Here is a 25,387-nt window from a genome sequence, read left to right as displayed (position 1 = left end):
GCTTCCCCAAATGCAAATGAACCAGCTGGGATTAAACTCCTCCTAGCTCCCCAAAGCCAAGAGAAGTCTGAGTAGAAGGACTTCATCTCTCTAGTGGCCTGTCTTTTGTCCTGCTTCCCTCAAATCTATATTCCAGTCAGAAGTAGCAGATTCCTGGATGCAGGTACCCCTGGCCTTCTGGGTACCTTTCCTATGCCCTCTACTTGCAAGAGGGAGCTAGGAGGACTCAGGCTGCTTTCATAAGGGTCTTTGTTTGGGTCTTAGCTGTTTCCTCTTAATTTCTTTTAGTGTCAATATTCTTAACTGTAAGACAGAAATAATAATAGTATGTATTTCATGGGGTTCTTGTGCAGACTACATACGTATGTTGCCTGGCACACAGTGATGCTCACGTAATAAATGTGAACTGTTTATTATTGTTATGATGCACGTCGCAGAGGGTTATCTGTTACCCAGCCAGACCTTGAGCAACTGGAGATTGAAGGACTGTGTTTATTCTGCATATCCCAGGGCTGAGCCCACAGTAGGAACTTCATACTTAGGAAGAAAGTATTGCAAAGGGATAAATGAGAGACTAGCGCCGAAGGAGCAAACCTGACTTTAAAATCTTTCTTTAGTGCCCCTCATGCACATTATTTCTCTGAATCCCCATGACAGAGAGGAGGTAGGCACTGTGAATCCCCGTTCTGCAAATGTGGGTGTGTCTCCTGTAAGCCATTCCGCGTCTAGCGGCACGCAACTCGTAGGAGGCCACATCCCGACCCAGGGATAGCGGTGGATTGGGGTTGGAGGGACACACAGGGGGACGGGACACGGGAGACACGGTCCCCTGGGGTTGGCTTAAAATTTCTCACGGGGCGGCTCGGCTCTGCTCCCGGCACAAACCACACCCCTTTGGGAGTCCCCGCCCCCTCTGCTGCCCTGCACCTATCCGCCGCGAGCCAGGTCCCCAGCCAATCAGAAGAAGCGTTAGGCGGGCGCTGCGGGTCGGCGAGCCAATGGGCAGGCAGCCGGAGCGGGGCTTGCCCGGGCATGTGGGAGCTGCGGGCTGCTTGGACACCACGTGCGGGCGGGAGGACACGCGCGGCGCTTCAGGTGATCTGGCGGACCCTGCTGGGGTCGGCGGGCTCGGGAGGGCTGGCGCGGCGTCTCCCCGGCCCCGGGGTCCGCGCGCGGTGTCCGCCTCCGGCCCGCGGTGGGGGGGGGGGGGACCCGGAGCCCGGCCGAGCGGCTCTCGGGGCCCGCGGGTGTGCAGGCCCGGCCCCGGGTGCCGCCTGTGCCGCGTCCCCGCCCTGCTCGGGGTTCTGAGGCCTGCGGGGGTGGCGCTGGGGCTCGGCCTGGCGGGCTCGGCCCGGCCGCTACGGCCAGCGAGTGACCACCGCCTGAGTCCCTACCGGGCTGAGGCCCGGCCTCCCCCGCGGCGCTCCTTGGGGAACGCGGGCGGCAGGGGGAGATCGTGCGGGGCTGCTGGGCTCTCCTTGCCTTGCCCGGAACTTCGAGTACCTCGGGGGGGATCTCAGCGAGCCCGGCTTTCTCAAATTCGGGCGCCAGTTAGTACCACGGCTCGGGGGGTGGGGTCGTGCGCTCTGAAAAATGCAGCTTCTCAGATCCCGTTCCCCAAAATGGCAGTTAGGACGGCGTGGGGGGGGTAGGCCTGAGGATCGGCGTTTTAAACAGACGTTCTAACTGCTTTGGGGGGGACCCCCAAACCTCGTTTCACCCTTGGTTTTAATAAACCCTCGTTTTGTGGTCAGGGGATGGTGACTTGGTCCAGGTCATCTAGCTTTTAGGGCCCGGGCACCAAGAAAGGGGCCTTCAACCGCCTGCTGCCTCCCCGATCCCGCGGGTAGCCCTGCCACCGCCGGCGACTGTGACTTCGTGGTTCCTTTGGAGCTTTTGCTCTGGGGACTCTGCTGTTGGAGTCCTTGCCTTAGGCCACAAACCCCCACAGGGAGGCCCAGTGGCTGCTGATTCCTAGGGAGCTGGTTCAGGGCTGGAGGGAGATTTGAGTGTGTTCTTACCGAAACTGTTGTGTTATTTGAGCCAAACTTCTCTCCGAGCTCACTGAGCTCCCACCTGGGGCCCAGGATGGGGCTGACGTGTCCTAGATAATTAATTGTCGGTTCTGATGTGTTGGCAGGGTCAGGGCCTGTAGAAGAGGACTTGCTTTCATCTCTCGAAACCCAAGGCCACTTTTTCTCAGGGAGCTTCACGTCTGGCTTTGAAATCTTGCCAGCAGGGTCAGGGAGGCCACCAACCCTGCTCCTGGGCTCAGCTCCTGACCTGCAGGGCCTGGAGCCCTCGCAGAGAAGGGAAGGGGCCCTGTTCTCCCCATTGCTGGGCTGAGGCAAACTGAGGTTCTGTATGCGTCACCTCTAATATGTGACCTGCCCAGAGGAGGATGTTGATTATAGTTACGCGCACTATTAAAAGGGAGAAGGCCTCTTGGAGAGTGGATGAGCGAGCGAGCCTGAGGGAGGATGAGTCAGGATGGGTCACTGAGCCTGGGCCTGGCATCACCCAGTAGCTCCTCCCCTCGCCTCTTCATCTCTGTCCCTGCTGGTCAGAGTCGTCTCCAGCGCTCTTCTGTGAGGCAGTAGGGATCCTGTTCCCCATCAGTCCCTGGATTATGCCCAGACTCTCGCCGCCTTCCAGACGCAGTGGTCTCTCACCGTTCCCTCCACCCTGTCTCCTCGCCCACGAACGACGTCCTTCTCCAATGTTCCACCGGCCTCCTTGCCCTTTCACAGTGCGGACGCTTTGCCTCCTGGGCTTGCTCTCTGCGCGTTCTCTGGATGCCCTTCCCTTCCTGCGCTCCTGGCGGGTCTTCCCGACACCCTTCAACAGGTCCCTCCACCGCCACCTTTCACTAACCGGGCCTTTCTGTCTGTCCAGTACTCGACCGCTGAGTCTGTCCTTAGGTCACGGCTCCCATCTTGAGCACCCTCTCATGAGAGTCTGATGGCCTCCTTTCCGCGTGCAGAGTTCCCTCAATTCCCCGTCAACCTCCAGCTCTGCGTCCCCACAGTCCGGCAGGTAGCAGCCCCGGCTTCCGCTCCCTTCACACGCCTCTGAAGGGGACCTGCTTGATGCCCGTCCAGGCTGGCTGTTGGGGGAGGGACAAAGACACAAGACACATGTGTCTGGGTCCCCCACCTTCAGAGGGCTGTGAGGTAGGTGCTCTGTAACTGTCGTCTTCAAGTGCAGTAAGTTCCTCTGTGGTGGTGCCATCAGGCCTGGAGGGGTGAGTTTTCTTTGCTCCCCAGCTAGATAGTCAGTGACTCCCGTCGTCGTCGGTGCTCTGGGACTCCCTCAAGTGATCAGCAGAGACCAGTCTGGGGATACCCCCTCAAGGGCTTAGGGGAGGACCACCAAGGTGTGTGGTGGCCTTCCCAGAGTGGGGACAGAAGGTTAAGTGGTAAAAAAGGGAGAGGGACAGTTCCTCCGGCCGGGACCAACCTTGTGCTTTGCACCCCAGGGGCATCAGGCTTCCGGCGGGCCCCTCTTCCTCAGCCCTGGCTTCCTTCTCTTTCCAGCCTTTACCCCTCATGCGGTCACCAGTTCCTCTCGCTGTCAGCTGGAGGGTTACTGTTTCTTCTTCACACTGATTTAATCTCCTCCAGCGAGCCTCCCACAATTCTCCTCCAGCCTGTCCTGCTCCCCTTTTACTTCTGACCCAGCCCTGCACACTCCCTGTGCTTTGTTTCTGTCTCTGCGCGAGGCTAAGCTTCTTGGAGTCCAGGATCCGCCCTTGTCACTCTGTGCTCAGCACCTGGTGGGATAAAGGCTTGTCCCGGCAGGGCTTGCCGGAGGGTGTAGACGGGAGCTGAGGTGTGTGAGGAGGCAGGCGTGTGGTTTGGGAGGGGCAGCGAGTCCCGGGCCCAGGCAGCTTTGGCCTGGGAAGAGCTTGTTAACTGACCTGAGGAGAGTCTTAGCCTCTCTGGGGGAGAGGGGGCGAGTAGTTATTGAGCCCCTGCTGTATGTAATGTCTGCAGAGCGCGCCTGTGTTGTGTGGTCTCGTCTTCTGTAGGAAAGGCGGTAGTAGAGCCATGTCTCATGCGAGGAGGCAGCAGCGCAGCAGGTCAGGTAACTTCAAAGAGCCGAGGGAAAGCCTGCTCTGCCCACTGGGAAGTCCTGGTTTCCTGGGCTGCTGCACACGCACCAGCTGACTCAGCAAGCGAGTGAAGCTTTCCAAGTGCCGCGCCTCCCTCTTGGGCAGCCGCTGGCCTTGTTGCGTGGGATTCGCGAACCCACCCAGATTCCGGACATTTCCAGTGTTCAGTGATGGAGGGACCTGCACACACTCCCTTCTCCGTTTCTCTTTTCTGGGAGCTGAGCTGATTTCCCAGCGCCCCTCTGCCTACAGTCTGTGGTGACTTAGCCACATGTCCCGCTACTGAAAACTCTAGATGCGATTGTGATGAGTGAAGTAGGAAGTCCCTTAGTCAATTACCTTATTTTGGTCAACGCATACCAAAAACACACAACTATTGTGAGCCCCTTGTGAATTTTTTTTCTCCAGTTTCTGAGGGTCTGTCCTTTCACAAAGGATTCTTTTTTAAAAGGGATTGTAGGGACACCTGGGTGGCTCTGTTGGTTAAGCTGCTGCCTTCAGCTCAGGTATGATCCCAGGGTCCTGGGATCGAGTCCTACATCGGGCTCTTTGCTGAGCGGGGAGCCTGCTTCTCTCTCTGACTCTGCCTGTTTATGCTCTCTCTCTCTCTCTTTCTGAGAAATAAATAAATAGATAAATAAACTTAAAAAAAAAACAAAACAAAACTGGGATTGCATTACTCAGCCGGAGCGTCTGACTTCTGATCTTGGGATCATGAGTTTGAGCCCCACGCTGGGTCTCGAGATTACTTAAATTTTAAAAACTTAAAAATGGAATTTTGTATGTGCATCTGTATATATTTGGTTTTTTTTTTTTTTAAGATTTATTTATTTATTTATTTGACAGACAGAGATTACAGGTAGGCAGAGAGGCAGGCAGAGAGAGGAGGAAGCAGGCTCCCCGCTGAGCAGAGAGCCCGATGTGGGGCTTGATCCCGGGACCCTGAGATCACGACCCGAGCCGAAGGCAGAGGCTTTAACCCACTGAGCCACCCAGGCGCCGCGTCTGTGTATACACACACACACCCCACACACACTCTGGTTCTGTAGTCTTTATTTTCCCATATCTGTGCCTCTCTAAAACATGTTGATTCTCCTGCACCTGGAGGTGAGCTGTGGCCTGGAGGCTGAGATGGTGGATTCTGGGTTCGTGTCAGCTCTTGTGTCTTCCTACCTGAGCAGGTTACTTAACCTCTGTGCTCACCTGGGAGATGAGGATAATCATACTTGTTCAGGTTGTTGTGACTATTTAGTGATTCCATGTAAACAGATTTGCCCCGGGGGGCTTGACTGAGGGCGGTGATGATTCAGCAGGATCCTGGACTCCGTGTGCGAGCCCAAGACAAAGCGTAGGGCTCTAGGGCTGCGTGGCAGTGAGCGCTGCGGGGGCCAGCCGGGCACACCTCTCCCCCAGCACCCCCTCTCACCCCACCCCTCTGCCTTGTCTGTTCTCTCTGCAGAGCACCGCCCTGCTGGCAGATCACCCCCTAGGCCGCCCTGGCCCCCGAGCACTGAGCCGACTGGGATGGTACCCCGGGAAGGCCCTGAGTCTGTGCAGTGCCTGTGCCCTTCCCTGGCTAGTCTGCAGGCCAAGGATGCGCTTCGGAGGAAGCACAAGAGGAAGAGCCGACAGCACCAGCGATTCATGGCCCGGAAGGCGCTGTTGCAGGAGCAGGGGCTGCTGAGCATGTCCCCAGAGCCACGGTCCTCCCCACTGTCCACGCCGTCGGGGGCACTGCCGGGCACTGAAGGTACCAGCGGTGGGACGCAGCGTCCAAGGAATGAATCGGGAGGTGTTTCGTGGAGCAGGAAGCCCACCCCCAGGGAATCCGCAGGGCCCTGGCCCAGCAAGTGCGTGGCTATCGACTGCGAGATGGTGGGCACGGGACCCCGAGGGCGGGTGAGCGAGCTGGCCCGCTGCTCTGTGGTGAGTTACCACGGCGATGTCCTCTATGACAAGTACGTCCGGCCGGAGATGCCCATCGTGGACTACCGTACCCGCTGGAGTGGCATCACTCGGCAGCACATGCGCAAGGCCATCCCCTTCCAGGTGGCCCAGAAAGAGGTGAGTGCAGAGGCGGGGGCTTCTGTGGGTGGGTGATGGCCAGGGACGGGCAGCCCTGGGTGCAGCTTTTTTCGTTCACTAAAATGTTTCTCAAAGGCAGAATCATGCATAGGGAAAGGTGAAATTTTGCATTATTCTCAAATAGTGTCCTCATAGATCAGTTGTGTTGGAACACGTATTTTCCAAATAAGCATTACCGCAGAACTGCTTAATGTTTCCGGGTTATTCTTGGGATTGGGTAAATTTGGGAAATACTGGTGCACGTGGTCTTGTGTCCTTTTTCACATGAGACGTGGCCTACGCGTGTCTTTCCCAAAGTTTGGAGATGATTTACAAGCGTGCCGCTTGGGTGTAGCAGCAACAGGGAGGGAGGCCTGCGGCCAACCCTTCAGCTCCTCGGTGCCTCCCTTGGCCTGGTTGGTGGGGCTCTGGGAATGGGACTGTGTCTTGTCAGCTCCGACCCAGCCTATACGGAGTGTGCTTGATCCCTTCCACCACGTGCTTGTTAGGGGGGTGTGACTGGAGTGTGGTGGCGTGTCCCCGCCTCGGAAGTCTAAATGGCACCTTCTTCCTCTGCTCTGAAAGCTGGGTTTAGTGATAAGCCGGACATGGCCAGCAGAAGCACGCCGCGGAAGCCCACGGCGGGTGATCGGGAGAGCCAGGCTCGCTGCCGAGGGCTGGAGGGCGTTGCAGGCCTGGGTGTCCTGGACGTGGCCTCCCTGGGGCCCGAGGAGGCTGCAGGCAGGGAAGAGAGGCACGCACAGTGCAGTTGGTGATCACTGCGCCAGAGAGCCAAGGTTTCCAGGCTGGGAAGTGGAGTCTTGCACGCTAAAGGGCAGAGGGATAGAATCCTGGGGAAAGGGCCCATGTCTGCTGCTGCTTTCGGCTAATCCCCAGGGCCGGGTGCAGTTCCACGGACGCCAGCCAGCGGGTCTCTGTCGGTCACTTCCTGTGTGCTAAGCTTTCACTGAGCATCACTAGTCCAGGCAGACACGGTCGCTGGCGTTTACGCTGAGCTGACTCGGGGGGCGGGGAGACCGTGCCAGCGCTGAAATCCACTCCACCGCGGGAGAGAGCCACAGGGTCCTCTTGTCGCTGGGGAAGTGCTGGGGGAGGCCTCCTGGTGTGGGAGCCGAGCTGAGCCGGGCCACCAGAGAGTTGGGTGGGGAGGTCTCCCGGGCTGAGAGAGGAGGGCCAGGGCCGGCGCCAGCAGGACACAGTCGCTTGTGTTGACTCGCTAGGAGACCCACTCCGCGCGTGACTTCTGGGCTGCCCACAGCCACCCCGTGGAGAGCGCACTTCTGCCGGTTAGAGAGTTGATAAGCGCCGCGGGGTGTAGCAGGCCCGAGGGCCGGGCTTTGGACTCAACGCAGTGTGGCTGACCGTGGGGCTCGGGGCTCCCCTCCCCACGCCGCCCCCCTTTGTGGGGATCCACACCCCTGTGGGCAGGGCGGCAGCACGTGGCCTGGGCCTCCTAGACAGTGGGGCCTTCCCCCCTCCTCTGTCCACTCACAGATCCTCAAGCTCCTGAAGGGCAAGGTGGTGGTGGGGCACGCGCTCCACAATGACTTCCAGGCCCTCAAGTACGTGCACCCTCGGAGCCAGACCCGCGACACCACTTACGTGCCCAGCCTCCTGCAGCAGCCCGGCCTCCACACCCGCACCCGGGTCTCTCTGAAGGACCTGGCCCTGCAGCTGCTACACAAGAAGATCCAGGTGCATGGGGTGGGCGCAGGGGGCGGGCACGAGGAGGGGCCCCGGGCTGGGCGGTGGCTGAGCCTCCAGGCTGCTAGTCCTTCTCCGTCTGCACTGTGCAGGGGTCCTTGTAACTGTCCCACATGTACAGGCTGCCCCGGGTGTCTTCTCCACCGACCCTCGTCCCCAGCGAATTGTGACAGCCGGCCACAGGCTTGCGGGCTGGGCTCTTCAGACCTGTCCCCCACGCAGTTCCCGGCTCTGTCCCTGCACGCCACGTAGAGCCCATCTGTGGCAGCCCAAGAGCTGGGGCCTTCCTTGGGGGCAGCCAGTAACACCCGCTTTCCTGAGTAGCACCCAGGCTTCCCCCCCAACCCCGCCCCCATCCCAAGCCCCACATACCCATTCCGAGAGGACGTGTCTGCAGCCGGCAGCGAGCCGGGACCGTGGGCAGTGACGGGGGCTGTCGCCCGCAGGTCGGCCAGCACGGGCACTCGTCGGTGGAAGATGCCATGACGGCCATGGAGCTGTACCGGCTGGTGGAGGTGCAGTGGGAGCGGCGGCAGGCCGGCAGCCTCCCGCCCCGCCCCGAGGACCGGGACCCGGACAGCAGCACGGACATGGAGCAGTACATGGAGGACCAGTACTGGCCCGAGGACTTGGCCCAGGGCGCCCGCGGAGGAACGGGGGAGCCACAGGACAGAAGGGAGTGAGGCAGGAGAGGCTCCCACGTGGCCTCCGAGTGAAGCGTGGGGGGCGCGGGGGGCCAGGAGAGCCCTGGGCATGTCGTCCCTGGTAGGGCACTGCCGGGGTCCGGGGAGCTGGGACCATCTGTCCTCTCGGCTCCATCCGCCCAGGGCTGTTGTGGGCACTTAACCCCACCCCTGTGGCCTGCTAATGGCACTTTATAGACACTATGAAAATGTCAGGTACGCAGGGACCCAGCTGGGGGAGGGCGCATGCCGACAGACCATCCCAGCTGTCACCCCTCCCTCATGGGTGGATAGCACCCCTGTGCTGTGCTATCTCAGGGTGATGTCTCCTCCCTGGGGTGTGAGCTCAGTGACTTGGGGTACAGCTCTCTTCTCTTCCTGCTCTCTGCCTCTTCCTCCACAGGCGTTGTCAGATTCAGAACGTATGTGCCCTGAACCTGTAGAATTAAGGCCACTCTACGGGACGTTCCTTTCCTTTCTCTCCGAACTAGAACTTGGGCTAGCGCCACAGTAGGACCTCGGTGCTGGGCTGTGACAGACCAGCAGAGCCCCTCCAGGCTCATGGGGAGCTGGCACCAGGAGTCACCAGGCTCTGTTCCGAGGGTGGGGGGAAGTGGGTAGCTTTGGGTGGAGACGCTGGTGTATTGATTTTGACCCAGCTCAGGCAGGAGGCTCTCTTAAGCACAAGCCTGAGAAACAGCACAGCAGTGTGAGTTCTGGGACCCACGTGGGAGCCCCTACCCAGTGTGTAAGGGGGCCGAGTGCGTGTCCATGGGGCGAGGGCCAGGCAGGGAAGCCGTCTCCACACTCGGGCTGGTGTCCCCTCGGGCACTTTGATCCACAGTCATTGTCATTGGGTTGCCTGCAGCTTGCCAGATCTGTCTCTGCCGGGATCTCATCTGCCACCCCTCTTGCCTTCTTTCCCAAAGGGCAGTTTGGGAGTATTGAGGTTAAGCAAGAGCTCAGGTCCACACTGACCTTTGAGCCCCATCTTTGCTTGCCACTTAATAGCTTTGGGACCTTGAGCAAATATGTGACCTCACCCTTGAGCCCATTTCCTCCTCTGTAAAATGGGGCTAATGCCACAGCCTACCTCATAGGGTTGTCCTGGGGGCCAAGTGCCCAATGCTCAGCGTGGTGCCTGGCTCCCTTTCAGCCTCTTCTGGGTAACACCTGAGCCCCACCCCTGGGATTGAGGGGGGCTGCCGACGCTCGGCTGCCCCAGGAGGGGCAGGCTGAGGACACAGAGTGCAGGTGCCGGGTCCTCACTGCTCCCTGAGGCTGGGTGACCGGTGTACCCTCAGCGTCCCCCCGTCTGCGTGCAGGAAATGACAGTGATTTTTATGTCAGTCTGATCCAAGCAGCAGGGCCAGGAACTGAGAGACACTACTGAAACCACACTACTTCCAGGTTGCCTGTCCTCCACTCCCTCCCTGTCTGCGGGGCAGGGAGCCGGCAATGGCATTGACCTCTGCTGGCCTGGCTCCAGCGCTTTGTTCTGGAGTCCTTCAAAGTCTGTAGCTGGTGCCAAACTCCCAGCCTGGCCGGGCTGCAGTTTCGATTCTTTGGGCTACAGACTGAAGGAAGATGAAACTTAGCAGTGGGAAAATGTACTGGGTTTAAGGTCAGCTTTGTTGTAAAACCATTTGTTCTGGAATAAAACGCGATTAGAAAAGTAAGTGAAGTGGCCCTTTCTGAATTCTCAGGCTGGGGTGGGAGGGCGGTGCCGGGCACGGGGTCTTGCTGCGTGCCTTGGCCTTTGAAGTGGGGGGTGCTTTCAAGATGATGCTTTGGGATGTGACAACATTCTAAGCTACGGAATTCATGTGGCTTATTTTTTTTAAATTTTACGACTGTCTTATTGTACAGCACAAAGTTTCTTTGTCCTGAAGCTATGTTCTCACTTTTCAAGACAATGTTTAGTTCTCATTGTGATAAAATTCACATAAGATGCCAGCTACCATCTTAACCGTTTCTAAGTGGCATTAAGTATATTTACAGTGTGCTGCCAATCTCCTGAGCTTTTTCATCGTGCGAAACTAAAACTGCTCATTAAACACGAACTCCCCACTCCCTCCAGCCCCTGGCCACCACCGTTCTCCTTTCTGTCTCTCTGGATTTGACTAGCTACCGCACACGAGTAGAATCATACTTACACATACAAACGCAAGCACTTGGGATTTGCTTATTTCATTTCGCAGACGGCCCTCAAAGTTCATTCAAGTTCAGTATGTGTCAGGATTTCCTTCCTTTTTAAGGCCGAACAGTCATGTGGACTCATAGACCACATTTTGTGGATCTCCGTGAGCACCGGGGTTACTTCCCCCGCTTGGCGGTGAGCAATGTTGGTGTGAACGTGGGTGTACAGCGTCTTTGGGATTCTCCTTTTGGTTCCCATGGGTGTAGACCCGGAAGCGAGACTGCTGGGTCATACGTGGTGGTCCCGTGTTGTAAGTTTTGGAGGAAGCACCACACTGGCTTCCATAGTGGCTGCACCCATTTGCATTCCCACCAGCAGCCCATAAGCTTTCCAGTTTCTCCACATCGTCAGCCACGCTCCTTACTTGGTTTGGTTTCTCGGTGGGGTATCCTAGTGGGTGTGGGGTGATACCTCATTCTGGTTTTAATTTGCATTTCCCTGAGTATTTCGACCTCTTTTTGCATGTTTATGATCTACAGTTCATTTTTACTGTTTATATCTTTTTAAAAACGTATCCCAGTAGTGATTCTGCTTGACCCGCATGAAGATGCTGACATTTGCTGAGACGCCTTCCACCTGTCCCCCAGGATTGAGAAATTCGCACGTGCGCATTTTGGAGCACAGGCCCAGCTGAGACAAATGGACAGGAATTCAAAAGTCAGGGTGCCTGTAGGGCGCGGGGCGACCCACTGTTAGGAATCAGCCACGCGGCCTGTGCCCTGTACCTGGGGCCACACAGTGGCAGCCTCTGTACTTTGTACAGTCATAAGCGGGTCAACTGCGACAGGACATGTGTCTCATAAGGCTGAGAGGTTTGCCCTGAGTGACTCACTTTCCTGCTGTCGCCTGACCTGTGATTGCCAGGGTGGTGTGGTCTGGCCAAAGGGTGAACCAATGAAACCGCGGAAGCGTCCCCTCTAGGAGCAGCCTCTCCCCAACCTCCCCTCCACCTGGCTGGGGTCAGGACTTCCTCCCCTGGGCTTCATGGTGCTTGTGTCGAACCTCAGTGCCCACAATACCTGCGAAAAAAAGTCCACAGGACCCAGGCAGGACTCCAGGTGCTGGGGGCCTTGCAGCAAACCACAGAGTGGGAGCAGGAACAGTAAATGAACAAGTAAAATCATGGTATTTCTGATGGCACTGATTATTCCTGCAGAAGAAATCCGGCAGCGAGAGGAGGTCCAGTTTTAAATAGAGGCCAGAAAAGGCGTTGGTGGGAAGCCTAAGGGAGAGGGAGCAAATTGGGTAGATAACCTGGAGGCAGAGCTTTCCAGGTGGAGATGGAGGTTGGGTAGCAGAGGCCCAGGCCCTGGGGACCAGACAAAGCCAGTGCGGTGGGAGGAGGTGAGAAGGGGTGGTGAAGGCGTGGAGAGGGGCTGACGTTTGCAGCGGGACCAAAGATAGAGACCCGATCCTGCCTTACTGGGCCTATGGCCAAGAATGGGAGGCCCTGGGGGCAGGGGAGGCGGGAGTCTGGGAAAAGGAACCATGTGAATACACAAAGGCCTCCGGTTTAGGTATAAACAGTGATGCCAGATGAGATGGGGAAGGCTGGTGGAGAGGTGACAGAGTCTTGGAAACTGCATGGGAGTTGAGGTTTGCTTTTTTTTGGACGACAGGAAACCACTGTAGGTTCTCTAGCAAAGTGCTGTCCCAAACAGTGCAAGAGATTAGATATGGGGAAACGAAATCTCTTTGGATTTGAAGGACAGTGTGGAGCAGGGCGAGCAGGGCGTGAAGGTGGAGGTGGGAAGACCTGGGAGCCCATGGGCTGGTGGGGAGGGGCCAAGGGGAAAGGCTGGGGGGTGGGGGGCGGTGACCACGGAGCAGGCTCCGGACCGTGGGGCAAAGAGCAGGAGTGGCGGGCACGTGTTCTCTCTGGGACGGGAGGAGGCCAAGCAGGGTGAGGGCGTGAGGTGCGTGGGGTCCTAAGGGGACTGTAGAAGCAGAAACCTCACCACTGAATCTCGAGGGGGTTACTTTTTCAGTTCACTTTCGCAAAAAGTAACACATTCTGCTTCATCTTCTCCCTAAATCAGGGCATAATCCTTCGTGCATTTGAGAAACAAAAAGTCCCCTACCAGCCTGACGTCAAGCCAGAATTGCTCATTCGGGAGGGGACCCAAAATAATCTCCTATCTCAAATTCAAACCCATGGAACGACAGCTGTGAGCTGTGCCCTACCGTTTAGGTGTATTTCAGGACTGGATTTCATGTTTGAGGTGAGGTCCGCTACAGTCAGACGTCACTTGGTGAAAACACCAGGGACCTGGGGAAATTCCTTTACAAGCCACAAACCTCGGTGACCTCTGGGGGAAATCAGATCCCACGGCTCAAAGCTTACTCCTCGTGCCGTCTGGGGCAGAAGGCAAGAATCTCGCCGCCAGTCCATGGTGACGACTTCCTCGCTGAAAGCTGGTTCTGGTTTTGTCTCAGCTGTAACTCATTCATCTATTCGATAAATACCGAGGGCCCTCTGTGTTGTCAGGCACGGTTGTAAGAGGCCAGGGTTCTAGCCTGGGAGGGAGTGTAACCCCTGGAAGTGTAGCCAGGCTGGTGGGGGCTCTATCCAGGCTCTCTTTTCCTTGTCCTCAAACAGTGTCAGCCCAGCTAAAGGCAGAGCCCGTTGAGGGCAGACAGATGGCAGGTTCTGAGACACCCCCGAGGCACTGGTGACTCTAGGGGCTCCCTCCCAGCTCGCCTTCCCTGGGTTGGGGGGAGGGTGGGCCAGCTCCACTTGCACCCAGCCTTCTCATGCCCTCCCTGTTGATAGCCACAATGTCCCAAGAGCCAGCTCCCCCTGCCCCCATTAGAGACTTCTCTAAGTATCAGGTTGGTCGTGGCCCCGGAAGTTGTGGGACATTCCGTGGTCCCCCATCCTGCGGATGTTTATTCTCTGGACAGACCAAAGGTGAGAAACGGAGGAAAGGTGTGGCAAGCCGCTGGCTTCTCATCAGCCCACCATTTGAGAAGAGGAGGGCTCCGTGCACTTGGGTGGGGGGCTGCGGGCAGGGGCAAAGGTGACCTGCGAGGACAGGGAGGCTGGAGCAGCCCAGCCCACGTGCCCAGCCTCCGGCCCCTGACTTCGCCTGATAACAACCAGAAACTGAAACGGGGTCGGGATTCCCGGTGTGAAGTCAGAGATGAGTCACAGCTCGGAGGGACTGTAGTAGCGGAGAAGTGGCACCAGAGAGGCAGATGTGAGCCGAGGGCAGTGGAGGCGGGCAGGTGAGTGGGAGCTGGGGCGGGGATGGGGGAGGGGGTGGCCTGCCCGTCCCCGAAGACCCCAGGACCGCTGGGCTCTGGAAGCCGGGCGGGGTGGCAAGAGGCCCCCTTTGCCTTTTGCTGGGTGGTGTTCGTGACAAACAGGGCAGAGGGCACAGGCTGGCGGGGTGGTGGCTGAGGACACCTGGGGCCACAGTGTCATGTTGAGTTGTTGCCCCCCACCCGCCTCGCCTCCCCAGCACGTCTGAGGGTCCCGCTGAAGCATGGCAAGCAGCCCCGAGGTGGTGGCCATAGACTGCGAGATGGTGGGGCTGGGGCCTGGCCAGGGGAGCGGCTTGGCTCGCTGCAGCCTCGTGGACATCAATGGCACGGTGCTCTACGACAAGTTCATCCGGCCCCAGGGGGAGATCATGGATTACAGGACCCGGTTCAGCGGGATCACGCCTCAAAACATGGAGGCGGCCACGCCGTTCTCCGTGGCCAGGCAGGAGGTGAGTAGCGAGCTGTCCACGGGCCAGGCCGGACTCCCGCACACACACCCATGTGCATACTTCCCTGGCACCTTCTCCGGGCGCCAGGTCTGCGACCTGTGACCCCAGATGTGGCAGGTTCCCCCACCTCTGTGTGAGGGAGCTCTGGGGCATCCCTGTGACAGCCTCCTGACCTCAGCCTTAGACTCACGTCTGGGAGCAGCCTTCAGGGCATCTGATCCGCCCTGCTGGCCCTGTGATGGGGGAACCTGGTCCCACCTGAGGTTCCCCATGGTGGGGTTCTTTTCTCTACCCTGGCTGCCCCTGGTCAGCCTCTTGGTAGGGAGCTTCCGGAACTGGAGGACAGGCCTGGAGCCCCTGGACCGAGGGGAGAGCTTGTGCCCAGCCCCACGGTAGGCCTTCTATCAGCTCGAGGTCAGTATGTGGCCCCGAGATTTCCCACCCTCCCGGTTCACCTAGTTGTGATAACTTGTTTAGGTCCCAGTTTCTGTTTCTGTTTCGCTGAATCACTAGATGGAAAGCAAACGCAACCTCTCTTGCACCAGCTTTAGTCAATACTGGGAAGGTTACAAGGGCACGTAAATTCGTTAGTCTCTAGGCTGCTGGGGTTTGGTTGGGGGGAGTCCCTGAGGAACAGAGAGGAGCGAGGCCTGTCCTAGGTGCACACACCGTACCCCAGGCTCCGGGCGCTGGAGAGAAACACAAAACATAAGCAGTAATAGTTCCTGTTTCCTGCTCACCGGCAGGCCGGAGCTCGCTCCCACCTCACGGGACAGCCGCCGGGAGGGTTCTCGGGGGCTGCAAACTCAAGACTCAGCAGGGCCAGTCTTGAATCCTGGCTGCTGACTGAGCAGCTGAGTTACCTCGGGGAAGTTACTGGGGCAGCCGCTCTGTGTATCCAGTTCCCCACACCTGTAACAGAAACTGGGTGTAAGAATTACAATTTCATAGGATTATCGTGAGGACTGAGAGAGCGCCCAGACAGAGTGCCTGTGTAAGGACTCAAGAAATGTTAGCTGTTACAGTCGATCGTCTCTTATGCCCAAGTTACAGATGGGGAAACTGAGGCCTGCTGGAACTAAGTGTATTGGTTTGCTGGGGCTACTGTAGTGACTTGCTGCAGACTGGGGGCTCAAACAGCAGAAATTCATCGTCCCACCGTCGTGGAGGCTGGGGTGTGGGCAGGCTCGCTTCCTTCTGTGGTGCGGGAGAGTCGGTGCCTCGCCTCTTTCCCAGCATCTGGGGTCGGCTGGCTGGCCTGGCTGTGGCCTGGCTTACAGAGGCATCACCCATGTCTCTGCCTTCAGGTTCGCGTAGTGTTCTCCATGTGTGCGTGCTTTGTGCCCCTGGGGCTCATGTATGAGGACAGCCGTCCTGTTGTATTAGGGCCTCGAGGGTCTCTGCTAGTTACGTCTGCAATGACCCGATTTCCAGATAAGTCACATTTTGAGGTCCTGGGGGTTAGGATTTCAACATGAATCAGGGTGGGGGGCACACAATTCAACCCATAGCACTAAGTGATTCACAAAGGTTCACGTAACGGAAGGTGGTCAGGACTCGGAGCTCAGGCCCAGACCTTTAGAGCTGTGTATCCAATGGGGCCGCCGAGCCACATGTGGCTCTGAGCACGCCAAAATGACTGGTCCGAACCGTGATGTGCTATCAATGTAAAATGCACACGGGACTGCAAAGACTTGTGTTAAAAAATTCACAAAACACCTCAGTAGTTTTTTACATCACTGACATGTTAAAATGATAGTATTTTGGAATCTTAGGTTCAACGAAATATTAAAACTAACTTCCCCTATTTTTACCATTTTAAATATGGCGATTAGGTGATTTAAAATTACACATGTGGCTCACGTTATAGGTCTACCAGATAGCACTGTCGTCTAGCTACTAAGAGGAGGCCAGGGAGCCCGGAGTCCAGAGCGTGGTTCTGGAAAGACTCCGTGAGGCTGGTGGTATTCACGAGGGATGGGCGGAGCCTGTGTCTGCGACCCAGTGGGCCACAGAGAGCCATGGAACATTCTTGAGCAAGAGCATGGCAGGATCCAACCCAAGTTTTGAGGAGACTAGAATGGAGGGTGCTGTGCTGGATATACGGTAGTGAGGAAAGAGATGTCAATAGGGGACGGAGTCAGAGCCCCTGGGGAGGCATCAGCAGACAGAAGACTGGGAAGAAAAAACTGTCAGGTTGGAGGCAGCCAAAAGGGAGTCACCAAGCAGGGGAGGGCAACATAAGGAAGAGGTGGGTTGGCTGTTCAGGGGTCAGCGGGAGGCCCAGGGACATGGCAAGAGCTCCCCACACTCAGATCCCCATTGAGAGGCCGGGTGGACTAAATATCCCCATCCTTCCTCCCCGTCCTCCTCCCCCTCCTTTCCTCAGCCCCCCACCCTCTCGCTGGTAAAGCAGCAGAAAGGACAGGAGAGCCCAGAGCAGGGGAGAGCAGGAGAGGAGGCAGCAGGGAAATCCTGCTCGCATCCCCTGGCCTGGACACGCAGCCAAGTCCCTGCATGCCTTTGGTCCCCACCCAGATTTGGGGCAGAACGCTTCGAATCTCGTTTGCAGATTGTGCTAGGCTAGGCACACAGGCTTCCTGTGTGTAGCTCGGAACCCTGCCCAGAGACTGCCCACTGGGCAGTCATTCAGAGAGGGAGCCAAGAATCTATAGACCAGGCAGACCTTTGAACCACATCTGAGGTTTATATTTCCTGCTCCGTCATTCACCGGCTTGTGTGACCTTTGGCAAGTTCTCGAACTTCCTGAACCGGTTTGCTCATCAGTGACGGGGCTGCTGATGTCTCCTCCCTGGCCCTCGGAGGTTGGGTGGAGTGCCATGGCCTGTAGCCCGAAGCACAGTGCCGGGCCCACGGTGATGGTCACTAACTGTGCCCATGGGGGGAGGAGGGCAGACACCCAGATGATCGGTTTGAGTACCCTTGCTGACTTCCCTTGAGAACTGTGGTCTTAGATTCTGGCTCTCATTTTCTGCCTGAACAGCAGGTAAGCTGTGCCAGAGAAACTTTCCCAGGCCTGGCTCAGATCACAGCTTCCCCATACCACTGTTCAAACACCTCCCATGGCTCCCCATTGCCCAAGGTCCCCCAGTACAATACTTGTGGACCTCCGCACCCTACCAACCTGCTTTTCCTGCCTGCTTTCATGACTCAGTCACTATCCAGCCACACCTGTACTCTCCCCAGCCCCCTTCCCTGCCCCATGCTGGCAGGCCTCACCCCCAGCCCACCCTGCCCATCATTGCCACCTCCCCGCGTGGGGCCTCTAGTTCTCTAGTTCTCTTGCTGTGGCCCCCTTTCAAGCTTGCCTGTCCGCACACCTGGTCTGCCTAGTTCCACGCCGCTGCTGTGTTTACTCTGCCCCCAGACTGGGTGGTGTGCTTTGCGCACAGAAGGTACCCTGAGAATGTTTGTGGGATCGGAGTTGAATTGATTTTCATGAAATACAGGTGTTCCGGTAGCTGCGTGGCACAAAGATGCCTCCGCCCTCATACCGGCCTGGCTGCCAAGAGGCAGTGATGCACACCCAGCCGGGGACTGGAGGGCAAGCACACTGTCATTAGACGTGCATGGACATGGGTGTGTGTCCTCTGGCTTGTTGCTAAACTTCTCTGCGCCCTTTGGTAGGAGTGTCTGGGCCACGGGGAGGGGGGAAAGCGGGACAGGTGTATCCAGCATCGTGTCCTGGCTCTGTTCTAAGCACTTGCCACGCACCCCTGCCTTTGCTCCCCACAGTAGCCCTGGGTGGCTAACCAGCATCGCTGCCCCATTTTACAGATGAGCAAACTGAGGCGCAAGGCTGTGCAGGCTCTCCAACGAAGGCGTAGAGCGGAGACCCAAATCCTGGCTCCAGAATTTGCTCTGGGATATTCAGATCCCATCATGAACGTGTATAAATGTGTCATGTATAATGCTATAATGTCAATGTATAAATGCTAGGTGACCGGCGAATGTGAGGGACAGGGTCAGGCATAGCCTGTGCGTGAAGATGTGGTACAAGGCAACAGCTGTCCTTTGTTTCCACAAACAAGGACACAGAGGCAGCTCGATCCCACTCTGTCGCCCCCATGTTCTAATCCCGAAGTCAGAGACCGGGCTCACGGGTCCCAAGATGTGCTGGGTTGGGGGGTCCCAAAGGGGAGAAGCCTATGGGCCATTTATCGGACCCCCCAGGGCTGGGGGACACCTCTCAGGTGAGCCTAGGGCTCACCGGGCCTTGGTTTCATGCAGACAACTTCCAAACGCTGCTCACCAACTGGTCTCTTCCTCCGATAGGAGCGGTGAGTGGGCCCGGCTCGTGGTGAGCCATAGACCAGCCCATGGCGGCCAGCAGGGCTCTGGGGAGCCAGAAACCCCACCCAGTGCACCCAGGAGGCCACTGAGAATGTGCATGGGATCCCACCACTCCCTTCTTTGTTTTGATTTTTTGTAATGTGGTTTGGTTACTCTGGTTACTTTCATAGTGGGAAGTTACTGCCTGTCATCTTCTGAAACCTCTAGGTCTGACCATCATCTAGAGCAGTGGTTCCCAGTGTGGAGTGATTTTGCCCCCCCCCCCCCGCCAAGGGATGCAATATCTGGAGATGTTTCTGGTTGTCATAAATGGGGCAGGGGGCCTGCTACTGACATCTGGTGGGGAGAGAACAGAGATGGGGCTAAACCATCCTATAATGCGCAGGACAGCCCCTTCCCCCAGCCACACACACACCAAAGAAGCATCAAGAGTGCTCAAGTTGAGCAGCTGGTCTATAGAGCCCCACAGATCAGGCTGTCAGCACAGGAGGAGACAGGTCCAGAGAGGGGCAGCAACTTACTTAAGGACACACAGCAAAGCTGTGATACAACTCGGTGTTCAGATTCCAGCCTCTCACCTGGTAGGTTAATGCTGTTTTTTCTTCTAATAGTAATTTTTAATTGCCTATAGTGTATTTTTGTAAGTTAATGCTCTCTTAGTGTTAACCCAGTCCATTGAGTAGCATCTACCCACGATCAGGATTGGGGAGGGATAATTTCATTTTTAGTTGGCAGACAAACCGGCTGAATCCCATGAAGCCTCTGGGTTTAGGAGGGGAAGCAGCAGAAGGGAGTCCCCCTACAGCTGTTTCTCAGCCGCTGCCAAGGCCACCCTTGCTTGGGCCAAGTGCCCTGCTGGGGCCCTGCCACCGGGCCGGTGTCTCTGGGGCCCGGCCGATGGAGGAGGACGGCTTCACCATCCAGGCTTCCCCCAGCGGAAGCAGCCTTGCGGGATGCAGGCACAAGCTGGGGTGGGTGCACCTGCAGAGCAGGGCAGGGACTGCATGAAGGAGGGGACCGGGGCCACTCCAGAAGGTGACAGGAGGGCCTGGCCCTGTGGATTTTTACCAAAGGTCCCAGCTGATTTTTTCTGATCAGGCACCTCTAGGAAATACTTGGAACGAGAGTGGGAATGCAGCGGCGTCCCTGGCCGTCACCCCCCGCCATGGGACACGGGCACATGCTGCTCTGTGCCCCGCTTTCCCCGTCAGGAAGACGGTGTGATGACTCTAGCCTCACAGGGGCCCCGTTTCTGCTTCAGGAAGTCCTCACTGAGAGCTGACATGGGTCCAGCATCCCTCTCCACGCCCTCCGACATTACTACTACTGAGCTAGGTTCCAGCAGGCGGTGACAAGGACAACTGTAATGACAGGGACAGGGTCAGGCAGCTCCAGACACCACACTGCAGCTCTCAACTCACCAGCTGTGTCCCCTGGGCACACCTTTCCATGTCTCTGGCCCCCAGTCCCCTCCTCTGTGGCAGGGAAATTGAACTCCTTGAGCTGAGAGGTGCCCAGGTGAGGTGAGGAGAGTCCCTGTCCCAGGGCCCTGTGACGAGAGCGGATGGGTGACTGTGTCCTTCCTCCTCCCCACTCAGCTCTCCAGGAATCTGAGACTCTGCCCCTGTGTCTGACAGACCTGCCTCCTGACGCTGACTCAAGGCAGGTCCCACACCCGAAGCAGGTCACACAGCCCCGAGGGCCCCCCAGGTGGCACCTTCCCATGCCCGGGCTCCGGCAGGCCCCCCACCTCCCTCCCCAGCTCTGCCTCAGGAAGTCGCCAGAGCCTCACCTCTCCCTGCCTTCACCTTACACCTGGGGAACCAAAGCTCACATACGGTCTTTGACCTGAGAGCACACAGCGAGGACCCGCTGTCTCTCCCTGCCCGGGGCCCAGCATCCTTGCCCTGAGAAGTTGCTGGCATCTCCCTGCCAAAGACATTCTTCTCTTTTCCCGGTTTCCTCTTCCTACTGCTTGTCCACTCCTCGTATATTGTCTTGTCATGAGTCCCCTGCCCCCGGACCCTCAGGCTCCAGAAGTGACTAAGTTCCCAAGAAGCCACCAAGTCCCAGTGACTCGGTCCTCTTGGCTCCTGGGACCGTGGATGCAGTTTCTGGATAGCAGAGGGTCCCTCGGGGCTCTGTGTGAACTGGGCCCGAGCCAGCTCCTCATGGAGGGCCAACAGACCACATTGTTCAGGAATGTTAAAGGATGTCAGTGAGGAAGGGTATGTGACCCCCGGGTGCCCAGCGCGGCCCTGCGCTTTCCTCCACACACAGGACTCAGCTGCTGCTGAGGCCGTGTGCCCTCAGCACTCAAGTGAGTCCTGGGTCAGCAGCAGCGGCACCCCGAATCCCAGATGTCCGGTGCTTCCCTGGGGGACGCCTCAGCCCACCGTGGTGTCCCCCCGCCCAGCCCAGCTCCATTCCTCAGCGACCCTCCCCAGTCCCCAGGCTGACTGCGGGCTCTGTCCAGCGGTGGCCCGACAACCGACAAACCACGGGAACAGGGGAGGCGGTGATGGGTGGGCTGGTGACACTGCCCGCTGATGGCAGATGGACAGACGCCACAGACAGGTCGCCTCATGTGTCCAAGCCTTGGCTTCCCCTTCTGTGAAGTGGCCGCAGCGATCCTGTGGTGGCCAAGGTGGGGGGGCACGTAATGCCCACGTGATGTCCCAGGAAGCCACTAGAAGCAGAAGCAGGGCACGGGAGGGTGTTAGCCATGTGAGACGTCTCCCCCAGGCGCAGAAGACGGGACAGAAGCTACTAGAGAGCTGTTCAAAGGGGGGCCTGAGCCCCAAGCTGCCCCTCCGGTGAGGACCTGATATGGCTTCGCCCAAGGTCCCCCTCGCATCTCTCTGACGAGACCCACAGTAAAGAAAGGGGACTGGCCCATGGGGCCCGAGGTAGGAGGCTGTCCATGAGGCCACCCCGGGAAAGGAGTCAGGATGGAGGCACTTGTGTGGGTGCCTCGGGCTGCTCCCTCAAAGCTCGGCCGCGTGGCTGGTGGAGGCCTGGAGCCGGCCTGCTCTGAGTGTGGCTTTGAAGACTCGCTCTGCCACTAAGTCACTTGCTGGCTGTGTGACTGTCCCAGTTACCTAATGGTGCTTAGCAAATCACCTCCAAACATAGTGGTTCACAGAAGGTCAATATTTACTGTGCTCGCACGTCTGCAATCTGGACGGGGCTTGGCCCGTGGACTCAGGTGTTCCATAGGCCCGGAGCCGGAATCATCGGGAGCTTTGCCAGCTCACCTGCTGGGGCCCCTCGGGCTCGGCTCTCCGCCTCCCTGTGGTCTCTCCGGCAGGTGGCTTCAGGGTAGCTCGGGGCTGCTGGGGGACTGGCCCCCGAGAAGTCAGAAGTCACGCAGCCGGGCCCGTATTCATTCGAGGCAAGGGCGACTGAGCGCCAGCTTTGGAGAGCGGATGCGCCAAGGGACCCGCAAACTTGCTTTAAAATCCACAGAGTAACCCGGGGGGCAAATTCTTTCCCTTTCTCGGGGCTTCAGTTTTTCTTCTCTGCAAAATGTCCATCGAGGACAGGCCCTCTCCGAGCTCTGTTAGCTTCTTACGGTTCTGCTGTAGCGAACCCATAAGCTGAGTGGTTTGAGGCACCACGGACGTGTTGGCTCGCCGTTTCACAGGTCGGGAGTCTGGCACGGGTCCCAAGGGCCCAAATCGAGGTGTGGGCCGGGCCTCGATCCTTTCTGGAAGCTCGGCAGGAGGGTGCGTCTCCTCGCCTTTTCCAGCTTCTAGAGGCCGCCGTGTCCTTGACACCCGTGTCCTTGACCCCCGGCCCCTGCCTCCCTCCCCCAGGCCAGCAGCTGCCTGTCAGGCCCTCAGGGCTAATCACTGACCTCCACATCCGAGGGCCCTCGCGATGATGTGGGGCCCCCGTGGGCCGTGCGGGCGATCGCCCTTCCTGGGAGGTCGTCTTCTACCTAAAGCCCATCTGCAACTTTAACCTCCCTCTGCCCTGCCGGGCAAGGCGTCCGCATCTTTGCGGGGTCGCTATGCTGCCTGCCGGCGTGAGGGCTGTTGAAAGGGTTGGACGACCTAACGTGTGTGACGGACTCAGCCCGGCCGGTGGGACACGCTCAGCCGCGGCCACTGCTCTTCTCCGTGGAAGCCACTGAAGGGGTCGGGGACTCCCCTTGGGCACAGACCACAACCACGGAGCGTGAGGAGGGGCCCGTCCAGTCTCCCCGTTTTGTAGACGACAGGTTGGAAGCCCAGAGAGGGGGGAACAATTGGCTCAAAGTCCCACAGCACGTCGAGGGGTGGGGGGCTGCTTCCCGCGGGTGGCCCCAGGCCCGCGCGGAGGACCCTGCGTGAGGCGCGGGCTGCGTGTCCTCCCGGCCAGATCCTGCAGCTCCTGAGAGGCAAGCTGGTGGTGGGTCACGACCTGAAGCACGACTTCCAGGCGCTGAAGGAGGACATGGCCAACTACTCTGTCCACGACACGTCCACCGACAAGGTGCTGCTGCGGCAGGCCAACCTGCTGTCCCACAAGCAGGCCTCCCTCCGGCAGCTCAGCGAGATTCTCCTCCGGCGGAGCATCCAGGTGAGACACCCGCCACCCCCCTGCCCCTCCCCGCCGTCCCACTTTTCCGGGCTTCAGAGGCCTCTTCCTCCCACAAGGCTCTCACATCCCCCAGGGGCTCCAGAACCCCCACATTTGACCCCAATGATGCTCTGCCCCCCCCTCCCAGCAAGTCCTTCCCCAAGTCCTGAGACACCGTGGGCTCGCCAGCAAGAAAGGGGTGCTGGCTCCGGGCATCCCCAGCCCCCGGCCCAGACAAGCACCAGAGTGTGGGAGCTTTATTCCAGAGGTGACCCCAGGACGCTCCGGGAGAGCGGGGATGACAGGCAGGAAAGGGAAGGCACCCCATACAGGTTTTGTTTGGGTGCTTTCAAACTCAAGCCAGGTACTGCGTGGATAACCCAAGTTTAACCCCAGCGCGGGCCCCTGGGAAATCCCACAGACCTCAGATTTACGCAGGGAGCGGGGGTCCAGACAGCGCCTCTCGGGTATGGCTGCTGCTGCTCCTGGGGCCCCCACCCCTCAGCATCTGTCACCTCCAGCAAGCCCCGGGCGAAGGCGTCTGCGTGCTGGTTCTCGCGAGATTACCGAGGTGGGCCGCACACTAGCAGGCGCAGCTGCATGTGGGGCTTTCCCCGACAGATACTTACCAGCACCTGCTCTGGGCTGGGCTGGGCTACTTACCAGCACCTGCTCTGGGCTGGGCTGGGTGGGGTGCTGGAGATGCACGGCTGAGCAGGGCTGGACCCACCCCATGCTTGAGCAACTCTTGGTGGGAGGGAGAGTGGCCCATTCGCCTGAAGGGGTGAAGGATGGGTGGGCGGGGAGGAGGGCAGGTGTGCACGAGTCCGAAGGGTGAGTCTTAGTGGAGGGGGCGGGGAGGGGAGAGCAGGAGCCCCAGCGTGAGGGATGAAGCACCACTTGGCCAGGTGACCGGGAATTGTGTAGGTCGCTGGGAAGGGGCCTGAATTTGGGCCCCTCCATCAGCCTCGTGGCCCACAGGACCAGGGACAGAATGGTCAGCAGGTGCAGTCACTGAGGTGGCGCTTTAAAAACATCGTTTCGACCTATTTTTTAAATATGGGCCCGTGCTGCAGGGCTCCCTATGTGTCGGACAGCAAGTCTGCCCCTCCCCCCCCCCACCCCGAGGGCACAGCCCGGCTCTCCGGAGGCTGGAAGTTGGGCTTGGCCACGCCTGGGCCGAGGGCCGCAGCTCCGGGGCTGACAGCCGAGGCCAGGCCTGCTCCCGCCACCCGCTGGGTCCAGGGGCGTCAGAAGCCTGGGGACACTCGCTCACGGACCCACCTTGGTGCCCGGGAACCTGGGGTGTGAGCGGGGAAGGCCCGGGTCACCCGGGGTCTCTGCATTCAGCCCCACCCGAGCCCCCACCCTGCACCTGTGTTTACAGAACAGCCGCTTCGGACACAGCTCGGTGGAGGACGCCAGGGCCGCGATGGAGCTCTACAGGCTCTCCCAGCGGCTTCGAGCCCGCTGACGGCTGCCTGCCCCGGGCGGGAGGGGCTGGGGCTCCGTTCCGCCCCTTCCGCCGGAACGTCCCCAATGTCGTCGTCTCTTCAAGACAGCAACCCCCTTGCTTTTGGAAAATGCATCTTTGGTAATAAAATTGCTCTATATTTTGTTCCACTCCATTATTGGATACTCCTCTAGCCTTTCTCTGAGTCTGCGGGACGCTTAGAGGACGATCAAGACCGAGCTGGAACGGGGGTGGGGTGGGGGGCTGGGGGTATCGGTTTCCACAATAATCTTGACTCCTGTGCGTCCAAGAAGCAGCTGGAGGAATCTAGGTGGCATGTGACTAAACCCTTGCCTCTGCCTCCCTTTTCCTGAGGCAGTGGCTCCTGGCTCACAGGTCCCATCGTGCCACCTTGAAATGGGTGCCACGGCTCTGAAGCGGAGGTCGGGAGAATGTGGTGACCTTCAGCAAGTCATCCCCCGTCTTGTAAAACGAGGAAGCAAAGGTAGTGGATTTTGAAGTCAGAACTAGGATAGAATCTTAGTAGCTAGT

The 25,387-nt window shown here is 58.5% G+C and overlaps 2 protein-coding genes across 2 annotated transcripts; both read left to right on the top strand.

Annotated features, from left to right (window-relative positions):
- Positions 1–1,034: 1,034 nt before the first annotated feature.
- AEN (apoptosis enhancing nuclease) lies at positions 1,035–10,257 on the top strand. Its single transcript, XM_080807392.1, has 4 exons — positions 1,035–1,095; positions 5,574–6,178; positions 7,694–7,894; positions 8,350–10,257. The coding sequence occupies exons 2-4, from the start codon at positions 5,639–5,641 to the stop codon at positions 8,584–8,586; spliced, it is 978 nt and encodes a 325-aa protein (XP_080663518.1). The 5' UTR covers positions 1,035–1,095; positions 5,574–5,638; the 3' UTR covers positions 8,587–10,257.
- A 3,358-nt stretch (positions 10,258–13,615) lies between these two features.
- ISG20 (interferon stimulated exonuclease gene 20) lies at positions 13,616–25,009 on the top strand. Its single transcript, XM_080808051.1, has 5 exons — positions 13,616–13,697; positions 13,890–14,014; positions 14,251–14,502; positions 23,182–23,382; positions 24,770–25,009. The coding sequence occupies exons 3-5, from the start codon at positions 14,275–14,277 to the stop codon at positions 24,854–24,856; spliced, it is 516 nt and encodes a 171-aa protein (XP_080664177.1). The 5' UTR covers positions 13,616–13,697; positions 13,890–14,014; positions 14,251–14,274; the 3' UTR covers positions 24,857–25,009.
- Positions 25,010–25,387: the final 378 nt, after the last annotated feature.

The sequence above is a fragment of the Martes martes genome (genome assembly GCF_963455335.1).
Source record: "Martes martes genome assembly, chromosome: 7".
In the NCBI taxonomy this organism is placed as follows: domain Eukaryota; kingdom Metazoa; phylum Chordata; class Mammalia; order Carnivora; family Mustelidae; genus Martes; species Martes martes.
Note: the sequence above shows the minus strand (reverse complement) of the source record. Positions and strands in the feature narration are given on the sequence as shown.